The sequence below is a fragment of the Ichthyophthirius multifiliis genome (assembly GCF_000220395.1).
Source record: "Ichthyophthirius multifiliis unplaced genomic scaffold scaff_1120509251119, whole genome shotgun sequence".
NCBI classification, from domain to species: Eukaryota; Ciliophora; class Oligohymenophorea; order Hymenostomatida; genus Ichthyophthirius; species Ichthyophthirius multifiliis.
The window spans coordinates 32,079-45,253 of record NW_004086186.1 but is presented as its reverse complement, the minus strand read 5'-3'; the positions used below and the strand labels follow the sequence as shown (position 1 = coordinate 45,253).

The 13,175-nt window shown below is 17.8% G+C and overlaps 4 protein-coding genes across 4 annotated transcripts, besides 19 other annotated features; 1 reads left to right on the top strand and 3 right to left on the bottom strand. All coding sequences in view use genetic code 6, as the record gives it.

Annotated features, from left to right (window-relative positions):
- IMG5_144050 (n-terminal domain protein) lies at positions 1-1,016 on the top strand (the record flags this gene model as incomplete). The annotated part of the gene is made up of 2 exons (XM_004031218.1): positions 1-559; positions 780-1,016. The coding sequence occupies 2 exons, from the start codon at positions 1-3 to the stop codon at positions 803-805; spliced, it is 585 nt and encodes a 194-aa protein (XP_004031266.1). The 3' UTR covers positions 806-1,016.
- Positions 621-711: a microsatellite.
- A 154-nt stretch (positions 1,017-1,170) lies between the features above and the next one.
- Positions 1,171-1,215: a microsatellite.
- Positions 1,216-2,347: 1,132 nt separating this feature from the next.
- Positions 2,348-2,526: a microsatellite.
- Positions 2,354-2,526: a microsatellite.
- A 591-nt stretch (positions 2,527-3,117) lies between these two features.
- Positions 3,118-3,178: a microsatellite.
- Positions 3,179-3,435: 257 nt separating this feature from the next.
- Positions 3,436-4,501, bottom strand: IMG5_144040 (hypothetical protein). The gene has a single exon (XM_004031217.1). It carries the CDS (start codon positions 3,912-3,914, stop codon positions 3,447-3,449), a length of 468 nt encoding a protein of 155 aa, XP_004031265.1. The 5' UTR covers positions 3,915-4,501; the 3' UTR covers positions 3,436-3,446.
- A 149-nt stretch (positions 4,502-4,650) lies between these two features.
- Positions 4,651-5,218, bottom strand: IMG5_144030 (hypothetical protein; the record flags this gene model as incomplete). The annotated part of the gene is made up of 1 exon (XM_004031216.1): positions 4,651-5,218. A coding segment is annotated over one exon (465 nt), but the record flags the coding sequence as incomplete, so codon positions are not given.
- A 756-nt stretch (positions 5,219-5,974) lies between these two features.
- Positions 5,975-6,017: a microsatellite.
- Positions 6,018-6,023: 6 nt separating this feature from the next.
- Positions 6,024-6,092: a microsatellite.
- A 72-nt stretch (positions 6,093-6,164) lies between these two features.
- Positions 6,165-7,626, bottom strand: IMG5_144020 (protein kinase domain protein; the record flags this gene model as incomplete). Its single annotated transcript, XM_004031215.1, has 4 exons — positions 6,165-6,598; positions 6,798-6,882; positions 6,991-7,191; positions 7,453-7,626. The coding sequence occupies 4 exons, from the start codon at positions 7,624-7,626 to the stop codon at positions 6,165-6,167; spliced, it is 894 nt and encodes a 297-aa protein (XP_004031263.1).
- Positions 6,638-6,694: a microsatellite.
- Positions 6,638-6,695: a microsatellite.
- Positions 6,653-6,702: a microsatellite.
- Positions 7,221-7,286: a microsatellite.
- Positions 7,224-7,275: a microsatellite.
- Positions 7,369-7,411: a microsatellite.
- A 7-nt stretch (positions 7,627-7,633) lies between the features above and the next one.
- Positions 7,634-7,674: a microsatellite.
- Positions 7,675-8,075: 401 nt separating this feature from the next.
- Positions 8,076-8,118: a microsatellite.
- A 1,007-nt stretch (positions 8,119-9,125) lies between these two features.
- Positions 9,126-9,225: a microsatellite.
- Positions 9,129-9,225: a microsatellite.
- Positions 9,142-9,222: a microsatellite.
- Positions 9,226-10,820: 1,595 nt separating the features above from the next.
- Positions 10,821-10,851: a microsatellite.
- Between the last annotated feature and the right edge of the window lie 2,324 nt (positions 10,852-13,175).

Below are 13,175 nucleotides of genomic sequence, written 5' to 3'. Positions count from 1 at the left end.
ATGGAAAAAAACCAAAAACTTATCCCTTTAACCTCATAATTAAATAAGTAATTTTGCCATTTATTTAGTCTTTTCGAAAAAAATAAAACATGGACAGATATAGAAAAATGGCTATTTAAAATCGAAAAAGCATTAAAGGATTATCCAAGTCCATTTATAACTGATAAAATAACATTATATAAAAGACTTGCTTAATGTTTAAATAAGGAATTACCTTAATCTGTGCATTTAGCATCACTTCGTGTGTATTAATAAATATTCAAAAATATAAAAAATAATTGCTAAGGTTTATTAAGTGATTATAAAGCAGTTTTTTGTAAAGACTTAGGTCTTTTTAGTATTGGTCTATTCCCTTATTGCAAATATAGTGGAAATAATATTGAATTTTTTATTAATTTAATTAGAGAATTTTATCTTCCAGTATAAAAAGAACTTGTCTAATGCGGAAGAGGACTTATATCATGTTTTTTAATGGCAATTAAAGGGAAAAAAGGAAAGGAAAAAGATCAATTGGAAAAAGTTTTATTTGATATTAAAATGGTAATAGGGAGAAGGTAGAGTAAAATAATAAATTTATAATTTTTAAATAAAAAAAAAGCAATGAATATATAAATAAAAATTATATATATATATATATATATATATATATATATATATATATATATAAATATATATCTATATATTTATTATAATACTCGTATATATATATATGTATTTATTTAATATTTTATCCTTCAAATTATTTATATTTGATTTTTTTTTTTTTTTCATATTTCTAGGTTTTTTGTTGGGTTTTTGTGGATGATAATACTTAAAAATAGTGATTTAAGAGAAATTAGCCTTATATTTTTGGAAAAAATATTAAAAAAATGTAGTTTTATCAAAGATGAAGATGATTTAGATTAATATGCTTTTAAAAGTAAAATATAAGAATAAGATAGTAATAATAATTTAAAGTTTAATATTAGTTCTTCTGTTAATATTACTTATTCTCTTCATAATAGCTTAGTAATTAATAATGAATTAAATAATAAATTGAATAATTCTTTTGAATTATTTAATTCGTAATAAAAAAACTAAAATTTACCTGGTTTATTATCTTTTTAAGATTAAGAAAATCATGATCATTTAGAATCTCAAAAAAAATAAAACTATAATATATAAGAAGATGAAGATGAAAATGAAGAAAAATAAGAAAATGAAGGAGAAGAAGAAGAAGAGTAAAAAGAAAATTAAAATGATGAAAAATAAAAAACATACATGAATTATTTTATTGATATTTCATAAGAATAAAATCATACTGAATCAATAAAATATGAAATAGAGGAAATGTTTCCAAACAAAAATACTTTAGTAATAAATGCTATATTAGCTATAATGGAAGATTAGAAAAATATATACAGCAAGAGATATATACTTGATATATTAAATAAATATATGCCTTTAGAATATGAAAATAACCAAATATTAACTAAAGAGAACCAAGAATTACTTATAGAAGGCATTTTAAGGCTTTTTGGGGAAAAGAATAGGGATTTATTAACTATTAGGAAGGCTAATTTATGGCTTTTTGGTATTCCGGATGAAGACGGGAAGTATTTTATCGAAAAAAAAGACAAAATTATTGAATATATAATAAAAGGCTTAAAAAATATACTCGAAAATGTCAAAAAAGAGTAGTAAATTTCAAAAGTGATTTTTGGAGTAAAATGTATGATGTTTTTATTTATGGAAAACGAGTTTTTAATAGAAATGGTTTTATGGGAAATTTCGGGTGATTTTGTTGAATTTTTAAGGTTTTTTTGGGAAAAATAAAATGGGCTTTTTTTATAATTAAATGTTGCTTTTGGAAGGTTTTTGTGTACAATTGAAAGTTAGGTCAATGTTTTTTGCTTTAGTTTTTGTAAGGGGCTAAATGAGAAGGATTTGGATGATAAAATGAAAGTAGTTTAAGGCATTAAGCTTGTTTTGGAGCATGTGCTGAAAATGGATAATTGTTAGGTAGTTTACAAATGTATAAAAATTGTACTTTATGAGTTTTTGGAGGTTTTAGGTGACTTAGAAGGGGAGGATAAGATCGGTTTAATGGAAAATATTGTGGGTCAAATGGAAATATATGTGAAATTTGGAGAGGTTGAGCATTTAGTGCCAAATAATGTATAGAAAATATGTAAATTTTACGTTTACTTAATTGATTAAGGTGGTTGTTTGGAAAATATATTTGAAATGATAAATGAAATAATGTATTTTTTAGTGGATTTTATAAAAAAGGAAGATTTTTTCGAAAAAATTTTCCAGAAATTGCATTTGGTTTATTTTTTTTAAGCTTTGAATTTTTATTTGAGAGTTTTGGAAAAAAAGCCTTGTTTTTTTGAGGAAAAAAAAGATTGTTCTTTTGAGGAAAAAAAAGACTGCTTTTTTAAGGAAGAAAAAGATTGTTTTTTATAAGAAAAAAAAGACTGCTTTTTTAAGGAAAAAAAAGACTGCTTTTTTTAGGAAGAAAAAGATTGCTTTTTTAAGGAAAAATAATTACTTGAAAATTTGGGGGAAAAAACATGGAATTTAATTGAAATTTTTCCTTAAAAAAGTGCGTTTTTTTTGGGTAAAATTTGTGTATTTTTACCTTATTTTTTAGAGTAAAAATTAAAAAAAAGTTTAAAAATGGAGCAAAATGTTGAAAAAAAAGATAGAAATATAAAAAAATTTAAGCTTTTATGGAAAAACGGTTAAAAAATAAATATGAAAATACCAAAAGAAGCTTTTTTTGTAGTTTTTGAGTAATTTTTTGGCGAAAATTTAATAATAAAAAATTCAGTTTAAAATTTTGTTTAAGGAATTTTCGTAAATTTAAATGAGATTTTGGAATAGTTTTTTTTTAAATTAATTTTTTGATAAAAAAGTATGTTTATTTTACTAATTTTGGATAGGCTTTTTTTAATTAAATGGATGACTAATTTTTTCAGTTTTTTTTTTAATTTTTTTTGATTTAGAAAGTATTTTTTTAAGTTTCATAAATTCAAATTTTAAACTTTTTAATTAATTAATCATTTTAATCCAATTTTTAATTTTCGGAATAAATTATTAATTTAAATAATGAACAAAATAATTAAGTAAATGATTAAAATTCATAAAAAAATAATAATAATTAAAAATCAAAAGAAGAAAATAATAATAATTATATAAAAATTGACAATTCATAGCAAAATAACTAAAAATCAATATAAAATAATTAAAAAATAGACAATTTATCATAATCGAATTATAAATCAATAGAAAATATATCAAAAAGTAATCAAAAATCAATAGAAAACATCCAAAAAATAGAAACTCTATCAAAAACTAATTAAAAATCAATAGAAAATAGTCAAAAGCATATCGAAAATAATTTAAAATCATAACTAATTAGTTAAAAATAAATAGAAAATAATTAACAATCTAATTTATTATCAAGTAAAGGTAGTATATAGACATTAAAAATTGAAAAATATAAAAAAGAAGAAGAAAAAAATAATTATTACGAATTTTTAGTTTAAGTTTTATTAATATTAATTGAAGGCAATTTTTTAGAATCTACTTTTTTTTTAAAAAAAGACCTTTTTTTATAATTAAATGCTATAGCCTTTGAATTTATCGAGTTTTTAGTTTGTAATATAGAAAGTATGTAAACAAGTTAAAACTTATGTGAATAAATACTTAAATAAATTCCTAAAAAACACTTTTTTGCTATTTAGAATTTAAACTATAGTACTTAGATGTATTTTTTGTAATTATATAGGGCAGTCTTTACTAGATCGAGTTGGTTGAGGAAATTTTAGGAGGTTCAAAGTGAAGTTTTGGGTAATTTTTTATAAGATAAAAGGTTTTGGTAGCAAATATTGGATGGGTTTTAGGAATAAAAAGGGGAGTTGAGGCATTAATATGTTTCTTTCGGGTGTTTATTAGTAAATGTAATGAATAAATATGGAAAAAAAGAAAATGTAAGAGAGTTTTTAATCCTTTTATTGTAGAAAGTGGAGATTTTATTAAGAAAAAATATAAAGAAAATGAGCATAAGAGAAAAGAATTAAATGGTTGAATTTCTAAATTAAATTTGTAAAGAATTTTTAAAATTAAAAAATATATAAGAAGACGAAGTTTATATAGAAAATTCTACTTTTGGAAATTTATGGAATTCTCTATTTTCAAAAAATACTGAAGAAATTAATAAAAAAGAAAAAAAGGAATAATTTTTATATGAAAATTTAGAAAAAATCATAGTGATATATGTACTTTTATATATAGAAAATACACAAATAATAACTATTTAATAATTTTTGAGAACTCTTTGTGTCAATTTTCCTGTTTAATTTTTTAATTGTTTATTTGAATTTTAAGAAAAAGAAGAAAATATATTAATTGAAAATATATTTTCGTTTCTTCACTTAAACGCGTATTTTATCCTAAAAACAATTTCTCTAACAAAACAAATTACTTATATATGTGAATGTGTATAAAAAAAGATAAATACTAATTTACCTTTATTTGAAAACAAGGAAAATTCCATCTTAAAATTTGTTCATTTTTACATCTCAAAAAACCCCTTAAAAAACAAGGAATTATAAATAAATTAACTCTCCTAAATATGGGAATAGGCTCTATTATTTGTTTCTTTTTTCACTTCTTCTCCTTTTATAACTACAACTTCTAATATTTTAGATTTCATTTATATCTTAAGCGAAAAATATTCACCTAAAGAAATCTTATAAGGGAATTTTCAAAAAAGCCTGCACGATCTAATAAATTAAAAGCTAATATAAATCTCTACCTATATTTTAAATAACCCATAATAAAATACATAAAATATATAGAATTTTAAGCTTTTATAACAAATATCACTTCCTTTACTCCAAAACTGTTATTCTTTGGAAAAGTAAGATCGTATATATATCCGAACACGTGAATTTTTGGAACCTTTAATGGATTTATTCGGAAAAAGAGGATCTAGCAATATATAGGAAGAGGTTATTTTTTGTTTGGAAGAAATTTCTTTTTTAATATAAGTTTTAATAAAAAAAAGTCCGGAAATTTAAAGGGAAATAAAAAAGGGAATTTTGAGTATTTTTAATGGGGACAGCTTTTTCACTTGTTCGAAAAAAATACTTAAGAATTGGGCGAAAATCATATAGAATTTGAATTTTTTCGAATAATAAAGGAAATAAGAAAATTTGTTTTTAGTTTATTTAAATAAAGTCAGTATTTTAGAAAGTTCTATTTTCGTATTTAAATAATGTAATAGCTTGGAGAATAAAAAAAAAATAAAAAATTTTAAAAGACTTTGTTTTATTTTGTTTGCGTGCAAAAAAGACTCATTTGGGGATGATATTTAACCTCTATTAGATAAAATAGGGGCATTTATTAAAGAAGCGGAAAATATTCACTCTTCTTTACTTGTATTGATACTTTTTTGTATTAAAATTTTACTTCTAAGGCTATCAAGTGTACTTTTGTAATAACTTTTTAAGGATTTATGGCCTGTTTTGACATCTTTATTAGTGTATGTGTTTTCTAGTAGAAATTTAGAAAACTTTTACTTAAAAATATCAGCACTTTAAATGCTAGAAATGTTAAGTTAAGTAGATGTTGCGAAGGAGTTTTTAATAAATTAATGGGTATTTTTTTACGACTTTTTTGGAGTTTAGATTGAGAAGGAAAAAAAAGAGTAAAATTTTCATTTTTAACCTTTAGTTATTAAATAGAATGAATTTGATAATGAGATTTTAACAAAAAATTTTAAAAAACTGTAAATGAATAATCAACTGGTAGTTAATTTTTCAAAAAGAAAACTTAAATAAAATACTTTTGAAGAATTCGCATTTTTATTATGTTAAAAAATATCTTATAATAATGAATTTTAAAATAAATTAAATTTATAAGAAATAGAAGAAATTATAGAAGATGAATTTATTAATTTAGATTAAATTTTGATGCAACTTTGATATATATATATTTATATAAATATATATATATATATATTTATAATGGTAATAAAAAAAATTATAAATTAATTAATAATGAATATAAAGAAAAATAAAAATATAATTATATTGAATATATATATTTGTATTTATATTTATATTTTTTATTTTATAGAATAATAAAAAAATAAATATTTTTTTTGTTTAATTTCACTCTTGCTAAAACCAAGGATCTTTTAAAGCTTCTTCACACGTTATTCTTTCTTTCCAGTCATATCTTAGTAGTTTTTCAACAAATTATTTTAATAATACTGATTTATTTTTCCAATCAAATACCCTAAAAGGTATAGGACCAGATCCATATTTATATCCTTTTATTTGATCAGGTTTATATGCACAAACCATCATATATAAAACAATTCCTAAAGACCACATATCTGCATTTTAACTCACGTATGAATTATCTTTAACTTCAGGAGATTTATATCCTAATGTTCCACAATTATATTTTATAAAAGCTAGTCCTGTTTCTTTGTCTATTTTATGACAAAGACCAAAGTCAGCTACTTTTACTCTGCGAATATCATTTTATTGCTTTTGTACACAATATAAATTCGATAATTTTATGTCTAAATGTGCATAACCTTTTAATGTTTATTTAAAGTATATACATGTGTGCATTCTTTTTTTTAATTATATTTTTATTTTATTATATTTTTTTTTAAATTAATATTTTTTTTTTCATTTTTATAAGTTTATTTGAATTTACTTTTTTTTTTTTTTTTGAGTGAGTATTTTTTATTTTTTCTAATATAATTTTTTTATATATATTTATTTTTTTACCTTCTTAGTGAATTTTTTATAGACCTTTTAAAATATCAATTATATAGCTTTTCAATTTTAATTCATTTTTAATAACTTAATGATTCTTTTTGAATTTATTTTTAACAAAAAGAAAATTAATATTATAAATATGAAATTAATTTAAATTTATGTATAATATGCGTTATTTTATATTATATAAAAAAATAAATACATTTTCAATTTTTTCAACAAAATAATCCGCATCATTAACGAATTCCATAAAAATACCGATTTCTTCATTATTTTCATATTACGCATATCCTTTACAAAGATTAAAATGACTAAGATTGCAAGAAATAAAACTTTCTAATCTAGCTTACTCTAATTAATAATTATCAAGTTTATTTTTAAATATCTTCTTAATAATAACTTGCTATTTAATTAAAAAAATATATAAATTTAAAATATAATTATAATTATAATTATAATTATAATTATAAATATAAATATAAATATATATATATTATATTTTTATAATTATTAATATATTTTTTTATATATAAAAATATGTAAATATATAATTTATTTACAAATTTATATATATTTATAATATATAATATATATTATATTATATAATTTTATTTATTTTATATTAGATAAAACTTTTTATTATTTCTTTTTTACTATTATATACCTTCTCATATACTACATCGTATGCCAAATATACTGCTGTTGGACTCAATTATTCATTATAAATTTCTTTAATGTTTTATAATCTTTCTTAACAGCTTTCGCTACATTATGTTGATGACATTCCTTGTGTTATTTGTTCTTTGTCACTTTCAGGTTCATTTTTTCCATTTTACATTTTAATATTTTTTTTATATTTTTTATTTTTTTTTTTCTCTTTATTATTATAATTTTTAATTTTTTTAAAAAAATAAATAATTTTTTAATTAATAAATCAAATAGAAAGAAACATAATTGTATAAAAAAGTAATTTTTCTAATATAAAAATAAAAAATATTATTTATATAATTATATAAATGTTCAACATATTTTGTTCTTTTTAAATAAATAGTTCGCATCATTATTTGACGTAACAAATATTGGAAAAATTAAAAAATACATTTATTATTTTTATTGAATAAAAAATTAAACCTTAATTTTATTTTATTTATTTTTTTATAATTAAACTTAAATATAATTTTTTTTTTTATTAATATAATTAATAAACTTGTTATTTTTTATTTTTTAAATATAAATAATTTTAATTCTAAAAATTTATTCTTTTTATAAATTTTATATTGATAAAATTTTTTTATATATTTATTTTTTATAAAATTATCTTTTTTTAAAAAAATATATATAAATTATATAAGTATTAAATTTTCTGGTAATAAATTTATATTTATAACAATAAATAAAAAAAATATATTTTTTTTTGATTAGAAATATTTTTTTAATATAATTATATTTTTATAAAAATTTACTTTTAATTGGAATATATTTATTTTATACTTATTAATTTTTATCTTATTTCTTTTTTTAAAAGATATTTAATTTTTTTTTTAATAAAATAGGTAATAAAGTCTTTCGTATAAAAAAATAAATTAATTATAAGGCATTTATAACATTAAAATATATATTTTGACTTATTATTATATTGTTTAAGAAATTAAGTTACTAATTATATTAAAATAAATTTATAAAAAAAATATTCCTTAAATAAAATAAAAGAAAGCTCATTATTTTTAAATTTTATAGATTTTTAGGCATTTATTTTAATAAAAAAGTTTATTAATTAATTCAAAAGAACAAATAATGCATAGATAAATTAATTAATAAATTTTAAGCCAATAGAATCTTTATTTTAGATAAAACTTAAACTACTAATAAACTTTATATGTTTTTAATAAACGTTCTAGATTATAAATTACATTTTTTCTTTAAAATAAATAATATAGACACAAATATAGTGATATTTAATCAAATAATCTATATTATTAAATTTTATGAAATTGATAACTTAATAATTTAATATCTTATAAATAATAATTATTTTGCAAAAAATAATTAAAATATAATTATTTTTATATTTAAAATAAAATAAAAAATACATTGAAAATAAAAATAATAATAATAATGAATCATATTTATTTATAAAAATTTAATTTTAATGCTATTTCTCAATATATTAAATATTTTTTAAAAAAAAATAATAAATTGTTTATTTTTATTTTTTTAGCTTAAATTATTTATTAAATAATTTTTAATCTATTATTTTTATATTTAGTTAATATCAAAAGATAATTTTTTTAATTATATATTATTATTATAATATAATAATTATTTTTTAATTAAAAAATTTATATATTAATAGATATTTATATATATGTAAATATTTATATATATATATGTATATATATATAAATATTTATATATTTATATATATATATATATATATGTTTTAATGAAAAAACGATTTTATAATATCTTAAAAATAAAAATATTAAAATTTTTTACAATGATATTTAAAATAATATTTTTTTAAAATTTAATAATAGCTTTAAAATGATTTTTTTTATAAAATAATAAAAACATTTCTTTTTTATTTATCAAAAATAAAAAATTACTAAATATAGTATCAATTATAATATATTATTGTAAAATATTATAAAAAATATGTTTAATAAGATATAATATATAATATGTATACTATAATTAATATCTTTTTTATAATAATTATAATTAATTTTATTTTGTATTTACTATTTATAATTTCTATCTATTTATTTTTAAATTTTTTAATATGATCGTATATTAAATATATATATATGAATATAAATTTTTATATTACAATATATTATATAAAATGAAATAATTTTTTTCATCTTATATTATATATTATTTAGTATTAATTTAGAAAATACTAAATTTAAATAAATATTTTATAAAAAAATAAATATTAGTTTATATATTTTTTGATTTCATACAATCAAAAAAATAAAATAATGTAAATTTATTATATATATATATATTGAAATTCTTTAAATTTAAGAAAATCTTCATATTCTATATATAATTATTATTATATATAAAAACATTATAAAATGACTGATTGTATGAATAAAATATATGAAAAATCACTGTTTTATTTGGAATAAATAATATATTAAAATTATAATGAATTTTTAGATTATTTAATGAAATAAGGTTACTACGTGGTTAATTTAATTTTATAGAAGTTATAATATACACTATAGTATAAAAAGATTTTAGATATTTTCGAAACTCCAAACTAAGCTCTAGAATAACACTTAAGATTGAATTTGTAGGATTGTGTATAAAATCGGAAAAATATTAACTGTGACCAGTAGGAAATTTCGAAACAGGGTAAAAATAAAATAGTTATTTAGATTTTGTTTTCATTAGTTTAATACTTAGGTATTATTATGAATCATCCTTGTTAAATTTAAAATAGAATATACAAGTCTTTAATTAAAGTAAAGTATAAGTGGAATGTAAATTTTGAAGAAATTCATAATAAAATATATATGATAGAATTGGAAAGATATTTAATAATGATAAAAAAGAAATCTAAAAATACAATGTGGTTTAAATACTTAGACTCAAAATGAATACTTTATATTAAGAAGTTTTCAATGGATTTTTGAGCAGTGGTTGGAAAGTTCACATGATTAGATATAAGAATAGACGAATTATTAAGAATATTGAGAAGAAAGCTAGAAATATAAGATTATATAAAAGTAACATATTATATACATATATTTATAGGTATTTTTTAATTAAGAATTTAAAGATTTTTAAATTTTAAATAAATATAAATTTTAATTCAATATTTTAAAATAAAAATTCATAAAAAAAGTTGAATTATAATTTAGAAATAAAAGATTTTAAAAACTATAATATTATATTAATTTAATTATAAAATCAAGCATATTATTGATAATCAATTTATTCCACATCATTTATCTAAAACTCATTTTCTTTCATATCTTAAATATAAATTTACCTTTTAGCTAAACAAAACCCAGCCCATTCATATAATTTTAATTTCATATAAATTTAAACACGTAATCTATCTTTAACTATTCCTTCTTAGTAAAATTTAAAAATAAGATCATATTCACAATTACCTTCTTCTATCATTTAATTAACAATCTTAATAATATATATAAATAAAAATATAAAATATATGTATTTACATATTTTCTTTTAAATGCTTTTTCTTATAATTGTTTTGCGAATATTTTTTAATTTTATTGTCCTTAAATCGAAAAGTACTTTTATGCTTCTTATTGATATTTTTCGATTATTTCTAAGTATTTTATACAATAGTTATTATCTAAATCTTCTGGAAAAAGCATTTCATCACGTGAAAGTCCTACAGGTATCAAATTTTCTGGTAGTTTATTTAAAATTTCGCTTTCTGGGTACAAATTTCCTCTTTTTAAAAACTTTTTTTTAAAATTATATATATATATAATTTTTCATTTATTTTTTTACATTAAGCTATATACTTATTATTGGTATTTCTTTTTTTTAAGCTTTTTATTAGAATTATGTCGGGTCTATATCTTCCACATCATTAATAGGAATTTCATTCTCTTTCATATCTTATATATAAAGCTTTCTTTTGGCAATGCAAAATCCTGCCCATTCATAGAGTTTTTAACTCACATAAAATTCTATTCTTTATCTATCTTTAACAATACCTTATTTATAGAATTCTACTAATTTATCTAATTATATTTCTCCATTTTCTATTTATTAAGGAATTATCTAATAAAATAAATAGTTTTTATTTTTTCTTAATAAAAATAAAAATACTATTTATCTTTTGAAGGCTAATTCAAATAGTTTTTTTGCGTACATTTTTTCTTTTTATAAGCCTTCAATAGCGAAGAATTTTTAGGCTTCTTCGTATGTTTTTTCTACTAACTAGAGGTAATTCATACAGTAGTTTTCTTCTAAATCTTCAGGGAATAAAATTTCGTTTTTAGTTAAACCTTAAGGTATTTGATTTTCTTCAATATTTTCGAGAATTTGAGTTTCGGGAAACGTATAACCTCTTTTTAAGAACTATTAGATGAATTAATTTATTAACAAAAAAATAAAAAAATTACTTTTATTTAAGGAATAATCAAATTTTTTTCTTATTCTTATTTTTTTTCAACTTTTGAAGTATTTTATTATTTATTTGTGTTAATATTATTATTATTTAGAAAAGTTTATAAATCAGTATTTATATTTAAAGATTCAAAAGTTTTAATAAAAGAAATTACTGGTATATTTACTTTAGTTAATTATTAAGTACATACTCTAATTTTAACTTCAAACTTTTTTTTTTTTTAAATAAAAAAATATATATATATATAGTATACATGTAGTTTATAATTTTCATTTTTATTTGAAATTTCTAGAAAAGAAGAAATAGTATTTTAATTAAGTAATTATTATAAAGAAATTTAAGCTTAGAAATCATCATGTCCGAATAAAAACCCTTTTTTTTGGATATTTATATTAATAATTTTATTATGTATTTCCATATCTATATTTTTCATATCTTGTCCTCTTAAAATCTTTTTTTCGTAATTCCATTCTAGTGTGTTTTCATTACAATAATCTAAGCTATCAGATATTATATTACTATTTATTTCTACAGAATAGTTTAATTTATATTTTCCTTTAGGACAGTTAGTTAATTTTATTATTTTAAATATCATTTCGTTTGGTTAAATATCTTTATTTTCTATAATTAAACTACGCGCTTCTTCATTTTATATATATTAAGGTATAGGAATCCAAGAAGGCTTTAATAAAGACTCTAAATAAGCCTACATTGCAGCATATTTTTTTAATTTTTAATCAGATAATATTGACCAGTTCATTTCTTAAGTTTTCTTTGAATTTTTAGATAAGTTTTTGAAATTTTTCTCTTTTTCTATACATTATTTTAATTATTTTAAAATCTCATTAATATCTATTTATTTTATTATAAAATATAATAAGAATTATAATTTTTAATACTTTATGTATATTATTCATTTGACATTCCAAGGAATTTTTATAAAGTTAAAGGGGCCATTTCTTTTTAGAGGATATCGTTTATAGATTCATCTTTTCCAGTTTTTAGATTTTATAAAATTGTATTGGCTTTACTTAATAAAGGTAAATAATAATTTTTAATTTCGTCTTATCTAGTATCTCTTAACTTTTAATTAATATAGTAGAATACATATATATATATATAAAAATCTTCATATATATGATTATATGATATATTTTTTTTTATTTACATTTTAAGATAAATAAGTCACTAAATTATGATATTATTTATATCTTGTAGCAAAAATAAGTAATTTTTCTTCATGTTTTTTTAAATCGATATTA